Source organism: Oncorhynchus clarkii, chromosome 4 (genome assembly GCF_045791955.1).
Source record: "Oncorhynchus clarkii lewisi isolate Uvic-CL-2024 chromosome 4, UVic_Ocla_1.0, whole genome shotgun sequence".
Classification (NCBI taxonomy): Eukaryota; Metazoa; Chordata; class Actinopteri; order Salmoniformes; family Salmonidae; genus Oncorhynchus; species Oncorhynchus clarkii.
Genome location: NC_092150.1, coordinates 20806987 through 20830611, shown reverse-complemented (window position 1 = coordinate 20830611; position 23625 = coordinate 20806987). Strand labels below are relative to the sequence as shown.

The following is a 23625-nucleotide window of genomic DNA, read 5'->3' as shown; positions in this document are numbered from 1 at the left end:
TTTCTTCACATTATAAGCGCAGCAGTGCAGACACGGCTGTAGGCTATGAGTGTAAATGTTCCAAAATGCAATCAATTAGCGGGAAAACACCATTCTCAAAAGTGACCGAAAATGCGTTTATGCATGTTATGCTTTTATTACAAATTAGCATTTTTTTATGGTGAAAAGGATCTTTCCCTAGAACAATAGAAAGCTGATGGGATCCTCCTCTTTTTAATAAAGGCCATCAAAACTTTGTTTCTCACACAATTGCATAGCCTATAGAAATGTTGCGCAACATGAGCTCATGGGCTCTCATGAAGTGTTTGATTAGATTTTCGATTACATTTGCACTGATGTCAGAGTGATTAGAGGGACAATAGAGTGCTGAGTACCAGGCAGTTAGCAAGTTTGGTAGGTTACTAATAACCATCAGTAGCAACAGTTAGGAGAAGCCTAATTACCGTGACTAAACTGTCACGTGGAATTTGACTGCCGTCATGACCCGTGACTACCGGTGTGGCGGTAATACGGTCAACGTAACAGCCCTAGCTGAAAGCACACCACAAATTGTCCACCAGACACATTGTAGCATTTTTCTTCCTCAAATCAACATGAATCACAATACCTTGATAAGCCATCCAAAAAGTTCCTTTACCCTCTCTGACACAACAGCCAGTAAGACTACGTTAACTATTTGAAATGTTTTATTTATTAAGAAATTGACATTGACTGATGTCAGATACAACCACACAATCATGTTGTCATGGAGATGTAGTAACATCTTCTTACTACTAATACGTTCTTAATATCAACTCAGAAAGAGACCCATCATATTGCTGTTAGATCTTGGCGTGTTAGCTGAATTAATAGATTATCTTGAACCTTGCTGCCACTTAGCAGTCACAGAGATGGTGACCTTGTGACGTTCTATTGTAATGATAAAACAGACTGGTTGAGTCCTATCTGTCAGATAGTAGAAGTGGTCAGCATACTATCCATTGCATGATAAACCATTTCTACGTTTTAATGGGGAAACGATTTATTGGGTGACTCATTGGTTTGTTTAATGTATTGCTTGTGAAATCGTATGATCAATTGCTGTGTGTCATGTCTGCATGGAGTGAATCCCCTGCCAAGGAAATGCAGATTCGTCTTGTGAGATAAAACCTGCTACTTTGGTTCAGAGGCCAGGATGATAGTTGGAGCACTACCTCTTCCATCTACTGAGGTCATCTCTCCGGTATCTCTCTGCCTGGAAAAAATGATTCACCCCTGCACAAGAGCAACTGAAAAGAGATCTGAAATACACTTTGTCTGTTTGACTGCTCTCAGCCTTTCTTCTACAGGCAGTTACCGCTTGCACACTTTAGTCTTTGAAAGTGAAAAGATAATATGCACATCTCGACCGGGAGCTAATGTGGGTTTATATTTAGATATGCCTGGGATGTGATTATGAAAAGTCATAGTCCAAGGCTTACTGTGGTAGCGAACTTGCAAAGCAGCAGAGACACTGAATTTCTCTGAGCCTGATGTTCATTATGAGTTATCCATAAACCCTTGAATTAAATATTTTCTCAACTTACAGCTGCAAGATTAATCAACCTATGGATATGGGCTTGGATCTCAGGATCAGGTTAACACGTGAGTTAGTCCAGAGCATGATTTTGGATGCTAAAGCAGTTCCTCCTACAGTTTAGGGAAAGTCTGGACCAGGGTTTCTGTTAGCCAGTATATGATGGCTTTGCCCCCCCCCCCCCCAAAGAAAATAATAATTGAAAAGCCGCAAAAATTGTTGGGCGGGAAAAATCTATTTCAAAATAATGCTTTTAATTCACTGATGGAAGTACCAGTCAATGTGCTCTGACTTCAAAGGCAAATATACGTTTATATGCTAATAAATCCTCAAGCTGCTTGGAAATTAGTGTCAGGTGAGTGTGTTTCTACTCACCTGACACGCAAAAGTTCCTCATAAGGGACTTCAGCTGGACAAAATTGGCGAAGATTGTGTTGATTATCCCCGATTCCAGTGTGCCTGTCGAGAGGGGATTCTTTCTCCAAAACAGATTAAAGACAGCCTCAAGATCACGCCTTCTTGAGGACAAAGTAACAAGACTGATGCGATTTGCAAGCTGCTCCATGGAGTTGGACGGTTTTGACTTCCTAACAGCAGCGGCTGACAAGGTCTCGTAAATTAGAGGCAAATTATTTTGTTAGTCAGTCCCGGGCTCTAGCAGTTCTGCTGCCGCCCTAGGCAAGATCAACATATGCCGTCCCTGTGTCATATATAGTATAAAGATTTGGAATAGATTGATAGACTAGAGTAGAGTAATGATGTGTATCATGCGCAATTGGTGCATTTCAGTTGAGCTTGTTCAGTAGCACGTGGAAACGAAATATCGTTGGCAACTATTCACAACAGCAAGTTACAATGTTGCAATCCCTAGGCAGCCAACTGCCTATAGTAGGAAATATAGTTGTTATCAATAAGCCACGTATATCACACACATGGTCTAAAATTAACACTCCCCGCCTGCCAAATGCGGGTAGATTTTGGCATTGGCAGGTAAGATGTTGTCTATTTCACCAGCCACATAGGCGGGTGATCAGGGTTCCACATTGCGAACATTTCACTTGCATTTGTGAATAAAAATAGTCACGTATGATCACATTTATAGTAAAACGTGTGAAGAGCTGAAGAGCTGAGAGGCCGTGTCTAGAATTGACAGTTCATGCAGCATTTGTATTCTGATAATGGAGTTCTGATCATAGAATTCCAAACATGTCACACGTCTACATTTACATTTAAATGTGTCCACATTGTGTCCGTTCACGCGCTATATTCAAATGCCAGTTGGCATTCTAGAAATGGTGGAATATGATGACACAACAGCTGATGGCAGTAGCTAACTTCTGTAACTAAGTAGCCAGCTATCCTCTGTCGTTAGCCAGCAAGCAACGCTAAAGGGATTGCAAATGACTTAGCATAACTCTAGCCAAACCGAAAAATAATCTTTCTAAATATTAGCTTGCTGGCTAGCATTTGTGAGGCCAGCAAACACGTTCCCCACACACTAGAAACATATTTCATCCTATTATATGATTCCATCTGTGTTATTTCATAGTTTTGATGTCTTCACTATTATTCTACAATGTAAAAAATAAATAAAAAGCCTTGAATGAGTAGGTGTATCCAAACTTTTGACTAGTACTGTAAGTGTCAAGTGTAGACACGACCAGTGAATTATTCATTTTTAGAAGCGATGCGCACAGGCATAAAAGTTGGTTTAATATACTTAAAACGAAAGACTACTGAAGTGAGACTGCCCTTGTCTTTTTACACAAGGTTGTTTTTCTATGTTTGAGTTTCAACTGCTAGGGAAGAGAAGACAACTTCTGCTAGGCAGACTCAATCTCACAGCCACAAACATGACTCAAATCGTGCTACCACACCCTTAAAAGGGAAGGTGCAAATTTTTGTCTCATCTGTGATATTAGGCCACCCAAAATGAAATATTAGCATCCCCAAAATATTTTGGCTGATAAAAAAATCTGAGTGGCTGGTAGATTTTTATTATCTATCTTCTACTAAGCTAACATATGGAATTGTTTAAAGATGGTTATATCATGGACCATTTAAGCTATTCAATTTTTATTTTATTTTAGGACCCCTTTAGGTATAGAATTATATATATACAAAATAATATTTGGTAAAATATAGAATTTGCCCCTTTAGTACTATAGAAACACATTGAATAACACATTAATAAATGGCAAGAAAGAAAGTAAAAAAAAAATAGAATAAGGTTGTAAAGTGTCTTGTATATCTAGCAGATATAAGCAAGCTCAGCAAATATTTTTGGACACATTTAACCCCCTTTTCTTTTTTTTTTGGCACAAAACTACCTCCAATACTTCCATTAATTTGTATGGGTTACCTTCCAATGAGTCCCGTGACACTTGTGGGGGTCGTAGAGCACACCATCATGCTCGTGAGTCTCACCTTTCCCTAGAGTGGTCATAATAGTTAGTAGGCCAAACCATTCGGACGCTACAGACATTTTTGTGAGAAGACCGATTTTCGGGATGTCTCCAGGTCGGAGATGTTAATGGGTAACATAGGCGGATGCGGGGGACTGAGATGCAGCCCATGCAAAAAAAAAAACATATCTCTAGCTTAAATTGACAGATTTTAAAGTGGATGTTTTGTATTTATGTTCATTAGGTTGATGCATGGGTGTGTCAGACTCTTAAGGATTAAGATGAATTACAATACTCTAAATGTGATTTTGAGCACCGTGGGTGGACGCCCTAATGCATTACACACCCAATGCATATAGATGTCTGGTACGTTTCTCAAATGCCCGTTAAATAAAATCTTGCCGGTCACGTTGACCAGTGCCAAAACGGAAACCCTGGTTTGGACTAAAGCTAAGCCCAATGAGCCTTAACCCACTTCATGTTCTTACTCATCGATTGTTTTGGTTAAATGTGATCCGTCTATGTCAATACCATGCAACAGGTGATGTTTTTCTTTGGATTATCAAAGGGAAAGCTGCTCAGCTAGTGTAGTAAGAAATTCGAGAAAGATTTCGAAAGCACACGTAATGCAGAGAACATTTTGCATGACAGAGTAGCTTTAGGAGTTTCCTTTGCCACGGGCTTTGCATTTGTGTATAATTATTTTAACATGCCGTTCCGACCTCCTCTGCTTTGACACTCAGATGGTATGGATTTTCTGGAATGCTTGATGTGTCTACAGTGCACACGTCACCCATTCCCAGTAGAGTCAAACTGTGTAGGTCTAGACAATGTCTTGATATTTTGTAAAATATTCAACATTGTCAAACTCTATATAATATAGGCAACATGGGGAGCTACAAAGCAGTTTATTTGTTTTAATGTTTGCATTCTAAGTTAATTATTATAGGAATGCCTTAGGTTGTGGTTTCATTTATCTGTTCTGATAATAGCACCAAGTCCATGGCACCATGCAAGGATTTTATAGGAAATTCTAAATGATTAGAATCAGTATTTCTTGGGGACATTGACTTGGTAAATATACATTGAGCATCACTTAGTGATGTCACCTTCAGATGTGATCCATGTGAAACATAAAACCGTCTCCATGCTAGCTGCCACGTTGGAACAGTTTAGTTGCATTTCACAAACTGTTTTTCTATCTCTATGGGCAACAAGGTGGCATGACAACAAAGACTGATGTTCCCTCCTTCACTCTGTCATCACCCCTGCTGGAAAAACAGGAGACAAATGATCATTAAAGAGAGAGACAACCACATGCAACAGATTACCTTCAGGACACTTAATTCATCCCTGCCCATCTGCTTTGTTTTCCAGGAGGTTGACTGCTCCTCACAAATGTACTTTCTTATTCTCTAACACAGTGTTATTCATCTTAGGAGTGGATGTAGAATGGAGATGGATGGGAGGTGGTGGAGGAAATCTGCAAAGGGTTATAGAGGTGGGGGGTGGGGGAGGTGTATGGGTTAACACAGTCTCCTTGGCAACCGTTTGATAATTCTCCGGCTGTCAGGCCTGCGCTCCACATGGTAACGAATGGCATCTCTGTGTCGACGGGCTGTGACCAGAGGTGGAAATGGGGAGAGAGTGGATCCAGGATCAGTGGCTGGTTTAGCGGCCCCTTGAATGGCACCTCTCATCTAATAGCTGGCCACGTCCCCTCCTCTCCCTCCAGTGTCGCCATCTGCAGATCCCAAGAGCTGCTTTGATTGGATTAGCCATGAATTCATGAGACAGGCTTGAAGAACAGCCTCTGTCGTGGAAATCTCTTATCATATCTTAATTAGCTTTTTGTGAGTGCATGCGCCTGTGTGCTATCGTTATGTTTTTTTGTTATAGAATCAAAAAGAAGCCAACCTGGGTTTCTTACAATGGGGATGGCTATTAGATTAGTCACCCAATATACATCACATTGATTTAACTATTTTCAGAGTAGAAAGTCTTATGGAAAGCATGTTGCTTCTCCTTGAAGTACATTTATCTGTTATATAACTGAAGGAATGGGCTAGGAATTGGACGTGGGGGCAGGATATGGTGAACAAAGAAGTGGTGCACAAATGTCCCCCATAGACAGGAGTTTAATGACAAGTGTCCATGCTTTATTGCTTGGTTGTTTCAACTTCTGATGTGCAGTAAAAGCCCCTTGAGTCGGACTAGTCTGTGGCAGTGCTCTCCTCAAAGTGCTTATGTCTCCTTCCTGCTGCATGGATTATACATGTTGGAAAAGTAATATGTGATTGATTTTCAAAGTAATTGTTGTTTTTGGAATGGGGAGGTGTAAGCCAAGCTTCGAGGATTGGCTGTCCCCTTTCTGATGATTTAAACATTCTTCCTTCATTTGACCACCGAGTGCATAAAAGAGAGAGAACAGTTGAAACCAGCATGGCGTTTTTAACATTTTTATATAATCTTTCTTCTCCATGGCACAGGAATGAGTCTGCCCTCTGTCTCCACCCCGGTGTCTGAAATTAATAGCTTACGTATTTATTGTTGTAAGTTTCTGCTTAGTGTGAGATAGAGGGATCAGTTGGGGGGATGGCATTGTTTGGTTTGGGAAGTATTCTGTTGGTTGCATAGCAACAGGCCCCTGGAAACGGGAGTGGACGGTGTTGCCACTAGCAACCGTTGTTGCTCTGCAAACAATGTGGGCCAGTGCAAACAAGAGCCAAGACTGTGGGCTCCTGTTTTTAATTGAACATCTGTATGTGTTTTTCTCTGATTGAGCGCTGGTTAAGTTAGATTTGTCAGTGACAGATGTTTAAATCTTGTCTAGATTTTCATACCAAATAGCAGGTATAAGTTTATAGTACTGCACGCTTACCTTTAAGAGGTCTACCAAATTCACATAGAAATGTATGTTATAGATCTGTCATTCTCATTGAAAGCAAGTCTAAGAAGCGGTTGATCTGTTCTATGTGCACTATTTCTATGCTTCCCGTTCTTAAGTTTTGTTTTTGTGTTTTTTACTTTTGGTTTTGTACACCAGCTTGGTTTAGATAGTGTAGAGAATCATTGCACTATAATTGCTAGTTTTGTCACATAAACTGAAATTAAGCAAACTATTTGAATTTTAGCAACCATAAAATGGCGGAGTGATTTCTGCATAGGGCATCTTTAACAGAGGGATATTGGTCCGCTCACACAATTGTCTAAATTGCTAATTTGGGTGTTGCTTGAGTGAAGACAGGATAATTTTTTCGAGGTTTGTGTGTGAAGTTGTCTCAGGGTTGTGAGGAGAAAGTCTCTGTTAAAAAGTGCAGCCCATTCACAGTTGGGTTCTGCAGTGGTTTGCCGGGGCTCCCGCAGTGTTTCTGCCGCTCATAGCAGTTGGTGGGGAATTTGTGTGGCTTTTAACTGTCACGGGGGGGCTCAACTCAATGTGGCTGGGGGAGAAAGCCATCTAACCAGTCTGCCTGCCTGCACTCCCTCCCTCCTCCAGTCCAACGCATGGCGTACTTCCAAAGCACCCACTTATTTGAGCTTTAAGCATGAAAACTTAAAAGGACAAAGCCTAGGTTTATGAGTCCCTGCACCACCCCACTCCACTGCTCCCTCTCCCCCCTTCAGTGCATAATAACCACGCTAAGGAAAGAAGTCCAAAGATAACTGCAGGGATTGTTATCAGTGTATTTATAACTCAACTGACACCCCATGGACAAATTCCTTCCATTTGAAACATCTGGCCGCTGGAGCTTTAAATAAATAAAAAAATTTTTTTAAAGATGCCGTCTGGGATCTTAAACACTTAAAAATTCTTAACATATCATACACATTTTGCAAAAAAATAAAAAATGTAAAACTTTTTTTTTAGGATGTAGCATATCATACAAAATGGATGACTTTGTATACAATTGTGCACAATTTTTCGGGGACCTGTTTTGGCTCGTGAGCACAAACAAATGGCTGAATTTATACAAAAGCTCTGGACCATCACTTTAACTTCTTTCAGAAAATGCTAAATGAGTACTGCGATTATTTGCTGTTGTATTACAAGTTTGCCACAAGGAATAATGCAAGGAATAGACAAATAATGGAGGATTGTCTGTCTATATTCTACTCGGGACCCTTATAGACGGGTGCTAATTTTGCATCCTGTCTGACAAATACATATGAGAGGGACTAGAGGTGGCTGAAAGTGACCGAGGCTGTTTGTGACTGTTTCAAGAGGTTACACAGAGAAGGACTGGACTTGGCAGTCTCCTCAAACAGCTTTATATTGTGTGAGTTCCTATGTGATTAATGCTTGGACAACGATTGACAAATGCCAGCCTAAAGTAATGGAAGAATTACAACATTATCGACACCACTTGGCTATAAGGCAATTTATTACTTATCTAGACAGGCGTGTCTTTGGAATCCTCCTGTGTGGAAAATGTCAGTGGCACACCAGCTCTGTGGTAATCCATGCCAGGGTTTCTGTTAGGAAAATGTGGTGCCGGACATTTGACCGGCAACGTTTTAATTTACCGGACATTTGAGAAATTTAGCGGACCCATATGCATTGGGTGCGTAACCTGATTAGGGCGTCCACCCACACTGCTCAGAATGACAGATATCACATTTAGATTATGGTAATTCACATTAACAGAACATGCAAGTTGAGGATGCAACAACGATTACCCAATTCTGACGCACACTTTGAAGATGTTAGAATAACTGTCCACATTGACTTTTCCTCAGCTAACAAGACGAGTAAGGAACAGCAAAATCACTAGCCAATGTCAATCTACTATCCACCATAGTAGAAAGTCTAGCTATTCTATTGGTCAGCCTATTGAGAAAGAAATAGCTTATTCCATGCAGACTCTGAGACAGTTGTGTGACGATAGATCCCAAATTCATACAACAAGTAGGCCTAGGCTACATTATTATTATTATTTTTCAAGCAATGTGTCTAATGCAACAGACCAGAACGTTTAGCTTAAAATGTTGAACTATTATTTCTTCACATTATAAGTGCGCAGCAATACGCACAAGGCAGTAGGATACGTGTGAATGTTCGTTCTATAATGCAATTAGCAGGAAATCACTGTTGTCAAAAGCATATGACAGAGATTAAAATATCAATTAAAAATGTAGAAGGAGGGGAGATCTAATATGCAACAACTAGCTTGGGTTGCTAATATGTTTAGTATTGTGCCTTTGGCTACTGGGCAATGAAAGAAAGTGTATGTAAAATAATTGCTTCCACGGATATGGTCGGATTTTGGCTAAGCTATTTTGAAGCCATGTTAGACATGCCTCATAATATGTAGTAAAATGTTCAGGTTTCAAACAATTAAGTATATGTTTTCAAAATGCATACTACTTCTAGCTCATTGCAAAGTGGCGTGTGATGTGCTGATGAACCCTGCTTTCCGTTGCCTATGCATTTGCTGTTTGAGATGCTGTAGCAGTGAAGACATCAAAACTATGAAATAACACATGGAATCATGTAGTAACCAAAAATGTGTTATAACAAATCAAAATATATGAAATATTTTAGATTCTTCAAAGTAACCACCCTTTGCCTCGATGACAGCTTTGCACACTCTTGGCATTCTCTCAACCAGCTTCATGAGGAATGCTTTTCCAACAGTCTTGAAAGAGTCCCCACATATGCCGAGCTCTTGTTGGCTGCTTTTCCTTCACTCTGCAGGTGTGTTTTGGGTCATTGTCCTGTTGAAAAACAAATGATAGTCCCACTAAGCGCAAACCAGATGGGATTGGATATCGCTGCAGAATGCTGTGGTAGCCATGCTGGTTGAATTCTAAATAAATCACTGACTGTGTCACCAGCAAAGCACCCCCACACCATCACACCCCATCCATGCTTCACAGTGGGAACCACACTTGCGGAGATCATCCGTTCACCTACTCTGCATCTCACAAAGACACGGCGGTTGGAACCAAAAGTCAAAAATTTGGACTCATCAGACCAAAGGACAGATTTCCACTGGTCTAATGTCCATTGCTCGTGTTTTTTTGCTGTGCAAAGCTGTCATCAAGGCAGAGGGTGGCTACTTTGACGAATCTCAAATATAAAATAGATTTTGACTTGTTTAACACTTTTTTGGTTACTACATAATTCCATATGTGTTATTTCATTGTTTTGATGTCTTCACTATTATTCTACAATGTAGGATAGAGAAAAACCCTTTAGGTGTGTCCAAACTTTTGACTGGTACTGTACATAGGCTAAAAAACATGAATTCGCAATGGGATTTTTTTGTTCTTCTCCCGGACAATTGGCCTGCACCATTTTTATTTATCGGCTTTTCTATAAAAAAATGTATCAGACAAAAGCCGGCTTTTACCAGCTAATGGGAATGCTGGTTCATGTCCATTGTTGTGAAAAATCGTACTTCAATCATGTTTCACAATTTCCGTTAATAAGCCTATGGTATGGTGTTGCTCACAACTAATTGTCCTCATGCCCTAATGTTAATCTTTTATTATTTGTCATCTGTCTTTAATTTAGTGTGTAGCAGAATCTAAGCAATCACAATGCATTTTACATTCATTCATTCTCTCACTCTCTAACTCTACTCTCTGTGTCAAAACAGATTTAAAAAATACTGAAATTTAAAGTGCTGGGGGTGTTTGAGCAGAGCTGAACAGCACCTGTTGCCCACCCACTAGCTTGACTCTAATGATTAATGACTGTCTAATCAAACAGTATTAAAAGCAGCCTGTTAATGGACACTAAGCTATTCGTGCTTCAGGCAGTGTAGTACTGATCTAACAGGCAGCAAGCAAGCAGTGTTACTATTTACATATCTGCTTTGATTATGGTAGATGTGATACATCTTTGTGTATTATTATCCTGTGTAATGATGTGGCTTTTATAGCTGTAATTGTGTGTATATATAGGGAGTGGTTATCAGTCTGTAAATTATTTCCTTGTTGAGCCCGTGTCTGGTATGGTGGCCTAGTTTAAAAGGGAAATCTGCAGTTGAAACAACAACAACGGGGCACCCCGACACTGTTTTGGTAAAAAGTTGACCAATGGGGCTTGATAAATCTATCATCATCTGCACATCGATCACTCCAGTGTTAGTGCTAAATTGTAATTATTTCGCCTCTATGGCCTATTTATTGCCTTACCTCCCTACTCTTCCACATTTAACACACTGTACATAGATTTTTGTATTGTGTTATTGACTGTACGTTTGTTTATGTGTAACTCTGTTGTTGTTTGTGTCGCACTGCTTTGCTTTATCTTGGCCAGGTCGCAGTTATAAATGAGAACTTGTTCTCAACTAGCCTACCTGGTGGAATAAAGGTGAAATAAAAAATAATGTAACCACTCTCAAATTCATAGGCAGGGCTATGGATGCAAGGACTGCTCACCCATGAGATCCAAATGATAGTTTTAACCACTTTTTAAAGCTTTACAGTATTTGTTTATATTTACACTGTTTACAAACAATGGAATTCTGATGGAGTACGACAGATGAACTAAGCTCATGAGGCATTTATACATTTTATTATTCAAGAATCAATAGGTGTATATATCATTAATTTAAAAGTCCACAAATGGATGTAGCAATCGCATATTGCCCCTTTACAGCTGCTCCTCCTGGACACTGATTGAGGATGAATAAGTAACGGAAGTGGCTTGTCCATGTCTGCTGACTGATTAGGCCTCATTTGTTTAACTACTGATCTTCTAGAGATGTTCTGCCTCCTCCCTCCCGCAAAGACACCCAACCCCCTTCTCTCTCTCCCTTTCCTTCCCCTCCCCCTTGCTCTGTGGTCACACTCGAAAATTTCTGTGCATGAGCTTTAAAAAGAAAAGAGAAAGGAGGGAGCAGCAGGGAGGGAGAAGAGTGGGGCAAGGGTTGGGGGTGGTCGTCATGGATTCCTCACCATAGCAACTGGCAAACGTTTACAAAGCATTAAAGAATTTCCTCATATCAGCTGGATTATTGGAGCCCCAGAGAACGGCTCTCATTTGAAACAAATGCTGGATATCATCAGGACCCTGGCCGTGCTAGGAGCCCCACTGGCATTTCCTTTTTTTTCTTTCTTCCTATTTTGGAGACACTGTGGATGTCTTTTTTTTCTTCCCTATCCCCCTTGCAGTTCCATTCTTCCCTACAACCCCTCCCTATCTTTCTCTCTATGAAAGAGAGAGCCTTTGTGTCACTCCATTTTTAGCTCTCCACACTCTTCTTTTGACATGCGGTGCACATTTTCACCCAATGCTAGTCAGAGTTTGGGGTACCAGTAAGGGCCTCCTGAGTCCTGACAATACTCACAACAATGGTTTTCACCACAACTTTTCCACCTTCTTCCTTCCTAGCAGCTGGACTAATACTAAGTAGCCATTTTCTGCTGGCTTTACCATTGTTGTTAAAGGCCAGAGATGAGGTGACTCAGTAGGGCCTGGGGCCTGGACCTCCACCTAGGCAATATGAAGCCCTGGCCACTCTCTGTGGCATGCTGTGAAAAGCCCATTTGTTTGGTATGGCAGCACATGTGCAGGCCTGGCTCTGAGTAGGGATTCATTCTAACGGTTCTGTCTTGTCTGGCAGGGCTGCGCGTGTATACTCTTGTCTTGTATGTCCTTGCTCTGAATCCCAAGTGGTGCAGCGGTTTAAGGCACTGCATTAAAAAAAAATGTTTTTTTATTTAACTAGGCAAGTCAGTTAAGACCACATTCTTATTTACAATGACGGCCTACCGGTGAACAGTGGTTACCTGCCTTGTTCAGGGGCAGAAAGACCGATTTTTACCTTGTCAGCTCTGGGATTCTATCCAGCAACCTTTCGGTTACTGGGCCAACGCTCTAACCACTAGGCTACCTGCCGCATCTCAGTGCTAGAGGCGTCACTACAGACTGATTCGATTCCAGGCTGTATCACAACCAGCTGTGATTGGGAGTCCCATAGAGCAGCGCAGCGTCGTCCAGGTTAGGGTTTAGCCGGGGTAGGCCGTCATTGTGTTAAGAGAATTATGTTCTCATGTTCATTAACCAATTCAATTAAAATACTCTGTCTGTTACTAAGAATTTGTAAGGTTCTTATTAAAATGAAACAGACAGTCTACAGAGGCCAGTCTACTTAGTCAGCAGGTTTATTTATGAGAGCTCTGCTTATCATTTCCTGTACATTGGTCTATATACCTCACATTTCGTCATATATGTCCCTCCTCTCAGAAACAATGACAACATAGTTCACAAGTCTTCTCCTACTCATACAATGTCTGCCACCTGTTAAACAATCTACTACAAGCCCAAGGTTTGGGTGGGGAGACTTCCTTCCCTGTTATCAGTTCCACAGTGGTCACAAGTTGTCTGCCACAGTTCCTTGCCTGCTAACAGTCCCTTTTTCTTATGGACAAACATTATTTATCATTATACAGAGACAGGGTAGAATTCTGTTAGTTATAGTTCTACATTAAATGTATACATCATTTAGTCATTATTCATAAAATTCATAACACATTGTAAATAAGAATTTGTTCTTAACTGACTGGCCCAGTTAAATTAAGGTAAATAAAAATAATAATAATCCCACTCCTCTTCCCTCTTTCCTCTCTCCTCCCCTCATCCCGCTCTCCCCTGTAAGGTCCCAGCATGCAGAGTTCAGATGGAGGGTCCGATTCGCCGTCCAGTGTGGTGCTGCGTACGTCCACCTCCACCCAGGCCCCCGTGGTGCAGCCCGTCCCAGCCTCACAACAGGTGCACTACTACAAAACCAGGCTGCACTCCCTCGCATGCAGCGCAGTGGTCTCTCTCACTCAACCACAACACTCTTCCTCACAGCACTCTCCCCCACGACCAGCAACACTTCACATCATGGTCTCTTTCAAACACAGAACTCTACATCAGAGTACTCTCTCACAAACATGATATTCTACCCATGGGAGCCAAACCCCTCTCACACCATGCACTGGGGAAGAGCAGCAGAATTCTCAAAAACCTGTTGATTTCATTAATCATTTATCATGACAGATACCAGATTTATTACACTTCAGAGCAATCCTTTAATGTGAATGTATTTCCTGTATATTAAGAACCACATACAGTGCCTTCAGAAAGTATTCACACCCCTTTACTTTTTCCACATTTTGTTGTTACAGACTGAAGTTAAAATTGATTAAATTGAGATTTTGGGTCATTGATCTACACACACACAACACCCCATAATGCCAAAGTGGAATGTTGTTTGTAGAAACTTTTCAAAATGTATACAAAATAAAAACTGAAATGTATTTTGAGTTAATAAGTATTCAACCCCTTTGTTATGGCATGCCTAAATAAGTTCAGGAGTAAAAATGTGTTTAACAAATCGCATAATAAGTTGCATGGGCTCATTCTGTGTTAAATAATAGTGGTTAACATTGTTTTTAAATCATGTAGAGTAGGGAATTTCAAGCACAGATTCAACCACAAAGACCAGGGAGGTTTTTCAATGCCTTGCAAAGAAGGGCACCCAGCAATTTAATAAGGAGAAAAAAAAGCAGACGCTGAATATCCCTTTGAGTATGGTAAGTAGGCTTTGGATGGTGTATCATTACACCCAGTCACCACAAAGATACAAGCGTCCTTCCTAATTCAGTTGCTGGAGAGGAAGGAAACTGCTAAGGGATTTCACCATGAGGCCAATGGTGATGTTAAAACAGTTGCAGAGTTTAATGGATGTGATATGAGAACTGAGGATGGGTCAACAACATTGTAGTTACTCCACATCACTAACCTAAATGAGTGAAAAGAAGGAAGCCTGTACAGAATAAAAAATATTCCAAAACATGCATCTGGTTTGCTTCAAGACAATAAATACTGCAAAAAAAATGTGGCAAAGAAATTCGCTTTTTGTCCTGCATACAAAGCGTTATGTTTGGGGCAAATTTTAAAGCATGGTGGTGGCTGCATCATGTTATGGGTATGCTTGTCATCGGCAAGGACTAAGGAGGGTTTTTTTTTATATAAAAAGAAACAGAATACAGCTAAGCACAGGCAAAATCCTAGAAGAAAACCTGGTTCAGTCATCTTTCCGACAGATACTGGGAGACGAATTCAACTTTCAGCAGGACAATAACCTAAAACACAAGGCCAAATCTACACTGGAGCTGAATTATTTTTTAAAGACTAATGGGCAAATAATGTACAATCCAGGTGTGCAAAGCTTTTAGAGACTTACCCAATAAGTCTCACAGCTGTAATCGTTGCCAAAGGTGTTTCTAACATTTATTGGCTCAGGGGTATGAATACTTATCTAATCAGGATATATTAGTGTTTTATTTTTCATTAATGTGAGTAAATATTAGAATTGTTCTTCCACTTTGGCAGAGTATTTTGTGTATATCATTGACCAAAAAGTACAATTAAATCAATTTTAATCCTACTTCTTTATAACACAACAAAATGTGGAAAAAGTCAAGAGGTGTCTTTTCTTTAGAAGTATTTTAGACAGTATGGGTGTGTCTCTGTTTTAAAAAGGAATGCTTCTTCAAATTGTCCCAAATGCAGGTTTGCATTTAGGACACCCCGAAAAAAGGAAAAGTCTGACTCAAAGACAAAGTAGTTATGGGATAATACCAGTTCAGTAAGTTGTAAGATGCAATCATTGGATGGAGCAAGGGTAGAGTCTCTCAGCTCAAGGAAGTGTTGTAGCGCCTGCAAACCTCCAGTGTGTGGGATGTTAGTATACAGGCTCTCCACATCAAAAGTGGCCAGCAGGGTGCCCTCTGTTATCCTTCATAAGCCCTCTCAATGAGATCATGTGACTAGTGTCTTTGACATAAGATGGGAGATTCTCAACCATCGGTTTAATGTGGTAATCCACAAATTTAGAAATGTTGGATGTCACAGAGTCGATTGCTGCTACAATGGGTCTACCTGGTGGAGGAGACACCTGTTTGTGTAATTTAGCGACTGCGTAGAAAGTTGGTATCTTGGGAAATTTCACACATAGAAATTCAACTTCTTCTTTAGTGATTTGTCCTGATTCCAAACAGCTTTCCACTGTGGATGAGATCTTATGCTGGAATTCCAGGGTAGGGTCACAATTCAATTTGCGATAGAAGTCACCTTTAGATAGTTGTCGGTGACATTCATTCACATAGTCACATTTGTTTTGTATACAAATTCCTCCTCCTTTGTCACATTTGTTTATAATAATCGAAGGATCTGACTTTAAGTCCTTAAGAGCCATTCTCTCGTCTCTACTCAGGTTATCATAGGATTTGTGTTTCTGTTTGTCTTTCAGTAAGTCACCTAAATAATTTTCAACAATTCTACAGAAGGTTTCTATGGAGGCATTGCCTCTGGGGGGAGGTATAAATGAACTTTTTGTTCCAAATGTAGTTCTCTCAGAGTTCTCAGGTACCTCAGCTGGGTTAATAGCTCCATCTCCTCCTTGACTCACGGTAGGACAGGTAAGTCTATTCATTAGCATGGTAGACCTATGTATACATCTCACTGAGGATGACATTTCAAGTGGGGTCATGCAAGTTTCACTCTCATCAAAGAACTCACTCAATCTCATATTACGGAAAAACTTGAATAGATCTATCTGGACATCAGTCATTTTTATTTTATTTATTTAATTTCACCTTTATTTAACCAGGTAGGCTAGTTGAGAACAAGTTCTCATTTACAACTGCGACCTGGCCAAGATAAAGCATAGCAGTGTGAACAGACAACACAGAGTTACACATGGAGTAAACAATTAACAAGTCAATAACACAGTAGGAAAAAAAAAGTCTATATACATTGTGTGCAAAAGGCATGAGGAGGTAGGCAAATAATTACAATTTTGCAGATTAACACTGGAGTGATAAATGATCAGATGGTCATGTACAGGTAGAGATATTGGTGTGCAAAAGAGCAGAAAAGTAAATAAATATAAACAGTATGGGGATGAGGTAGGTAAATTGGGTGGGCTATTTACCGATAGACTATGTACAGCTGCAGCGATCGGTTAGCTGCTCAGATAGCAGATGTTTGAAGTTGGTGAGGGAGATAAAAGTCTCCAACTTCAGCGATTTTTTTTTTTTTTTTTGCAATTCGTTCCAGTCACAGGCAGCAGAGAACTGGAACAAAAGGTGGCCAAATGAGGTGTTGGCTTTAGGGATGATCAGTGAGATACACCTGCTGGAGCGCGTGCTACGGGTGGGTGTTGCCATCGTGACCAGTTAACTGAGATAAGGCGGTGCTTTACCTAGCATGGACTTGTAGATTACCTGGAGCCAGTGGGTCTGGCGACGAATATGTAGCGAGGGCCAGCCGACTAGAGCATACAGGTCGCAGTGGTGGGTGGTATAAGGTGCTTTAGTAACAAAACGGATGGCACTGTGATAAACTGCATCCAGTTTGCTGAGTAGAGTATTGGAAGCTATTTTGTAGATGACATCGCCGAAGTCGAGGATCGGTAGGATAGTCAGTTTTACTAGGGTAAGTTTGGTGGCGTGAGTGAAGGAGGCTTTGTTGCGGAATAGAAAGCCGGCTCTAGATTTGATTTTAGATTGGAGATGTTTGATATGAGTCTGGAAGGAGAGTTTACAGTCTAGCCAGACACCTAGGTACTTATAGATGTCCACATATTCTAGGTCGGAACCATCCAGGGTGGTGATGCTAGTCGGGCGTGCGGGTGCAGGCAGGGAATGGTTGAAAAGCATGCATTTGGTTTTACTAGCGTTTAAGAGCAGTTGGAGGCCACGGAAGGAGTGTTGTATGGCGTTGAAGCTCGTTTGGAGGTTAGATAGCACAGTGTCCAAGGAAGGGGCAGAAGTATACAGAATGGTGTCGTCTGCGTAGAGGTGGATCAGGGAATCGCCCGCAGCAAGAGCAACATCATTGATATATACAGAGAAAAGAGTCTGCCCGATAATTGAACCCTGTGGCACCCCCATAGCGACTGCCAGAGGACGGGACAACATGCCCTCCGATTTGACACACTGAACTCTGTCTGCAAAGTAGTTGGTGAACAAGGCAAGGCAGTAATTAGAAAAAACGAGGCTACTGAGTCTGCCGATAAGAATATGGTGATTGACAGAGTCGAAAGCCTTGGCCAGGTCGATGAAGACGGCTGCACAGTACTGTCTTTTATTGATGGCGGTTATGATATCGTTTAGTACCTTGAGCGTGGCTGAGGTGCACCCGTGACCGGCTCGGAAACCAGATTGCACAGCGGAGAAGGTACGGTGGGATTCGAGATGGTCAGTGACCTGTTTGTTGACTTGGCTTTCGAAGACCTTAGATAGGCAGGGCAGGATGGATATAGGTCTGTAACAGTTTGGGTCCAGGGTGTCTCCCCCTTTGAAGAGGGGGATGACTGCGGCAGCTTTCCAATCCTTGGGGATCTCAGACGATATGAAAGAGAGGTTGAACAGGCTGGTAATAGGGGTTGCGACAATGGCGGTGGATAGTTTCAGAAATAGAGGGTCCAGATTGTCAAGCCCAGCTGATTTGTACGGGTCCAGGTTTTGCAGCTCTTTCAGAACATCTGCTATCTGGATTTGGGTAAAGGAGAACCTGGAGAGGCTTGGGCGAATAGCTGCGGTGGGGGCGGAGCTGTTGGCCGAGGTTGGAGTAGCCAGGAGGAAGGCATGGCCGATAATCATGGATTTATCGGTGGTGACCGTGTTACCTAGCCTCAGAGCAGTGGGCAGCTGGGAGGAGGTGCTCTTGTTCTCCATGGACTTTACAGCGTCCCAGAACTTTTTGGAGTTAGAGCTAGAGGATGCAAATTTCTGCCTGAAGAAGCTGGCCTTAGCTTTCCTGAATGACTGCGTGTATTGGTTCCTGACTTCCATGAACAGTTGCATATCACGGGGACTTTTCGATGCTATTGCAGTCCGCCACAGGATGTTTTTGTGCTGGTCGAGGGCAGTCAGGTCTGGAGTGAACCAAGGGCTATATCTGTTCTTAGTTCTGCATTTTTTGAACGGAGCATGCTTATCTAAAATGGTGAGGAAGTTACTTTTAAAGAATGACCAGGCATCCTCAACTGACGGGATGAGGTCAATATCCTTCCAGGATACCCGGGCCAGGTCGATTAGAAAGGCCTGCTCGCAGAAGTGTTTTAGGGAGCATTTGACAGTGATGAGGGGTGGTCGTTTGACTGCGGATCCGTAGCGGATACAGGCAATGAGGCAGTGATCGCTGAGATCCTGGTTGAAGACAGCGGAGGTGTATTTGGAGGGCCAGTTGATCAGGATGACGTCTATGAGGGTGCCCTTGTTTACAGATTTAGGGTTGTACCTGGTGGGTTCCTTGATGATTTGTGTGATATTGAGGGCATCTAGCTTAGATTGTAGGACTGCTGGGGTGTTAAGTATATCCCAGTTTAGGTCACCTGACAGAACAAACTCTGAAGCTAGATGGGGGGCGATCAATTCACAAATGGTGTCCAGGGCACAGCTGGGAGCTGAGGGGGGTCGGTAGCAGGCGGCAACAGTGAGAGACTTATTTTTGGAGAGAGTAATTTTTTTAATTAGTAGTTCGAACTGTTTGGGTATGGACCTGGAAAGTATGACATTACTTTGCAGGCTATCTCTGCAGTAGACTGCAACTCCTCCCCCTTTGGCAGTTCTATCTTGATGGAAAATGTTATAGTTGGGTATGGAAATCTCCGAATTTTTGGTAGCCTTCCTAAGCCAGGATTAAGACACGGCAAGGACATCAGGGTTAGCAGAGTGTGCTAAAGCAGTGAGTAAAACAAACTTAGGGAGGAGGCTTCTGATGTTGACATGCATGAAACCAAGGCTTTTTCGATCACAGACGTCAACGAATGAGGGTGCCTGGGGACATGCAGGGCCTTGGTTTACCTCCACATCACCTTCGGAACAGAGGAGGAGTAGTATGAGGGTGCGGCTAAAGGCTATCAAAACTGGTCGCCAAGAGCGTTGGGGACAAAGAATAAAAGGAGCATATTTCTGGGCATGGTAGAATATATTCAGGGCATAATGCGCAGACAGGGGTATGGTGGGTTGCGGGTACAGCGGAGGTAAGCCCAGGCACTGGGTGATGATAAGAGAGGTTGTATCTCTGGACATGCTGGTTGTAATGGGTGAGGTCACTGCATGTATGGGAGGTGGGACAAAGGAGGTATCAGAGGTATGAAGAGTGGAACTAGGGGCTCCATTGTAAACTAAAACAATGATAACTAACCTGAACAACAGTATACAAGGCATATTGACATTTGAGAGAGACATACAGCGAGGCATACAGTAATCGCAGGTGTTGATTGGGAGAGCGAGCTAAAACAGCAGGTGAGACAACAACAGCTAATCAGCTAGCACAACAACAGCAGGTAAAATGGCGTTGACTAGGCAGAGAGGGTCGGATTAACTACACACAGAGCCTGAGTGCGGCTGGGGCCGACAGATAAAAACATAAACAAACAGAATGGAGTACCGTGATTAATGGACAGTCCAGCAGGCATCAGCTATGTAGCCAAGAGATCACAGTGTCCAGCAGGCATCAGCTATGTAGCCAAGTTTACAGCAAGGATCCGGTGGAGTGTGCAGAAGGTAAAAGCCGCTAGCAGTGGCTAACAATGACTAAATAGCTTGTAGCTAGTTAGCTGGTTAGCTTCTGGAGGTTCTTGAATGTGTTCTAAAAATTAAAAAATAATAGGGATTCCGTATCACATTGGGTGAGGCAGGTAACCGGAGGGTATAATCGAATTAAAAATCGAAAAGTGATTATGGGTCCGGTGAGTGGTTGGGCTAGCTGGGGACACGGCGATTCAGACAGTTAGCAGGCCTGTGCTAACAAGCTAACAGTTAGCAGACCGGGGCTAAACAAGCTAGCTGTTAGTAGTGGGTATGCAGTTTTTACAAATGATAACCCCTTATTGAAAACACTGAGGTGAGCGGATGTCAGGGTCTTACTTGATAAACTGAAGACATTAGCGCCTGTTGGACTGGGGGCCCATCCTGGGTCTCGATTAATAGGTGGTGGTGGTAGTGGATTTCTTCTTCCTCCGAAATATGCGTTGAACCCTCTTACGTGCTGGGGGTGTTCGGTCGTAATCTTAGTCTGAAGGTCAGCATTACTCTTAATTAGATCGTCCAGTTTAATAGAGTCATTAAGCTCGTCTCGTAGAGCTTGCTGTGAATTTTCAACTGAGGTTGCGATCTCGATAATATCCTTTTTAAGTTGTTCAATGATCAGAGTCATCAGGTCCAATGAACATTTATTTAGTATAGCACACCATCGTTCACAAAACTCTTCAGTGCGTTGGCCAAGTGAAGGCTCTTTTTGCCAACGTAGTCCGTGTGGGATAACTCCATTTCGAACATACTCACTTAAAGTTACAATGTGCAGGTGTTCTAGTTTTCCTGAATGAACAGTCTTGGAATTCATTACAAAGATTTTCCCAGGTGCCATCTGGCCGGTCAAATAGAGACTCTGTTACTAAAATGTTGTCTCGTTGTTGTTGGCTATATTCAAAAAGGCTCCATTGGGTATCGTTAGAATTAGGTTCAGTTCCCATGTTGGCTAGGGAGTTGATTGATTAGGGTGCTGTCAGCGAGAGATGATAGTAGATAAAAAAAATATTAAAAAAACATGAGCTGGCGCACACCCAGAATAATAGTTTGTGTGGAGGTGCTGACTAATGGCGAATAAACCCTAAACTACCAAAATAAAGAAAGTCTCACACTCCATGTGTAATCTCCCAGCAATTTAATGGGTATTTAGCAACGTTTCGGCATCACTGTGCTTTCTTCAGGGTAATGTCATGAATACTTGAACCAGGTTATGTAGACACACAGTGTAACCAATGACATTATTGAGGGGTGTGTCATAATGATTAAGTTCATTAAAATGAATTAGTGAAACTTAAAAAATAGTAATAAGCATATTAAACATATTATGGTATTGTTATCATATAGAAACATAATATAATATTGTACATCATATTAGCATCAACATACATTATTGTATCATTCAATTTCACATAATAATTTCCTATTTCATTTTTGTTACATGTAATGTTTTGGTTCAACCTTAATATATAATGAACATCATCAACAGAGGGAACATATTAGATGTACGCTAATATTGTACAATCCAGGTGTGCAAAGCTTTTAGAGACTTACCCAATAAGTCTCACAGCTGTAATCGTTGCCAAAAGTGTTTCTAACATTTATTGGCTCAGGGGTATGAATACTTATCTAATCAGGATATATTAGTGTTTTATTTTTCATTAATGTGAGTAAAATATTATAATTTTTCTTCCACTTTGACAGAGTATTTTGTGTAGGTCATTGACCAAAAATGACAATTAAATCCATTTTAATCCCACTTCTTTGTAACACAACAAAATGTGGGAAAAGTCAAGAGGTGTGAATACTTTCTGAAGGCACTGTAAATGTATCAACAAGCATTAGCCTACATGTGGATAAAGGCATCATAAATAATTTGATATCATGTTGTTGTGTGTGATCAGGCAGGAGTTTCTGATTAATGCAAGTAGGACCTATAACCTTGTCTTGCCACAGCTGTTCAAAATTCTGGGAAAAGGACATTGTTTGATGAGAGAATCCATAGAAACCAAGCAGTTAAATATCCTTATGTTAATATTTTTGGATAGGGCATCATATTTGCCTTGACAGCTGGCTATGCTTGAGAAAAGACAGTTCTGACCTTAAGGCCTATACTACACCGCCTATGACATATCTCAGGCTTTTAGAGAAAGCAAATGGCATTTATTTTTGTTGTTATGAACACATCTCCCTTAACACTCTCCTAAAGAGGGAAACCAGCAGTAGTCATCTGCGACCGCCTAAGAAAAACACTGGCCCCAAATAAACCTACATTGCAGGTTGCCTGTAATGACTAAAAGCCTAGAATGGACCAAGACAAAAATGTGTTGGCTGGTAAGCTGCACTGCTGCTGAATAGCATCATATTTCCCACCAGCAATTATTTATTTTTTGTGTTGAAGTTTACAGAAGAAAGGCACAAGCCACAATGCACATAAGGAAGGAGATTATACCAAAAGTAATGTAGAAAATCCAGTCAAATCCCCTGTTCCGTGATTCTCTGGTGTTCATTAAGGGCTTAGGGATTGTATTTTTATTTTTTGTGTGTAAATAGATATAGTGTGTGTCTGTGTGTGGGCATTTTATGTGCTTACCAATAATTGTGCGTTTCCTCTCCCTCCAGAGGGTGCTGGTTCAGGCCACAGGTTCGGCCCAGAAGGGAGCGCAGGTGCAGCAGCTGTCAGTCCCTCGGGTGCAACAGGTCCCTCAGCAGGTACACTCCTCATCACCCCTTACTCCTTCTCCCCAGCCCCCAGGACACTCAAGTCAGTCTAGCTTTAGCCATATGCACAGACCATGGCTCCATTCACAGTAGCATCAGACATATAGAGTCAGATTACATTCTCCACTGTATTGTAAGCGTTCTTGCTTTGGAATGGTATGGGTTTCTAACTGATAGAATTGATGTTAGATCTCAATTATATGTGCTTCAATTGCTCAGCAGGGATTTTTATATTTTCTCAGTTTGACACTTTGGACTCACTGCCACCTACTGACAGCACTGCGTTAAGATATGACCAAGATTATGATTATGGAAGACATGATTTACATTGAAGTTTCTTCTGATTCATAACAAGCATAGATATCCTATCTAATGTCAAGGCATGAGAAACAGCCTAGA

General features: G+C 41.4%; 1 protein-coding gene across 4 annotated transcripts in view; it reads left to right on the top strand.

Moving 5' to 3' along the window:
- LOC139406576 (DNA-binding protein RFX2) overlaps positions 1 to 23625 on the top strand; it is a 66108-nt gene that overhangs the window by 6399 nt on the left and 36084 nt on the right. For all 4 annotated transcript variants that reach the window (XM_071149309.1, XM_071149311.1, XM_071149310.1 and 1 more), the window contains exons 2-3: positions 13575 to 13687; positions 23128 to 23217. In XM_071149309.1, coding sequence (XP_071005410.1) covers positions 13583 to 13687; positions 23128 to 23217 — 195 coding nt within the window. In that variant the 5' untranslated portion in view covers positions 13575 to 13582. The remainder of the gene's footprint in view (positions 1 to 13574; positions 13688 to 23127; positions 23218 to 23625) is intronic.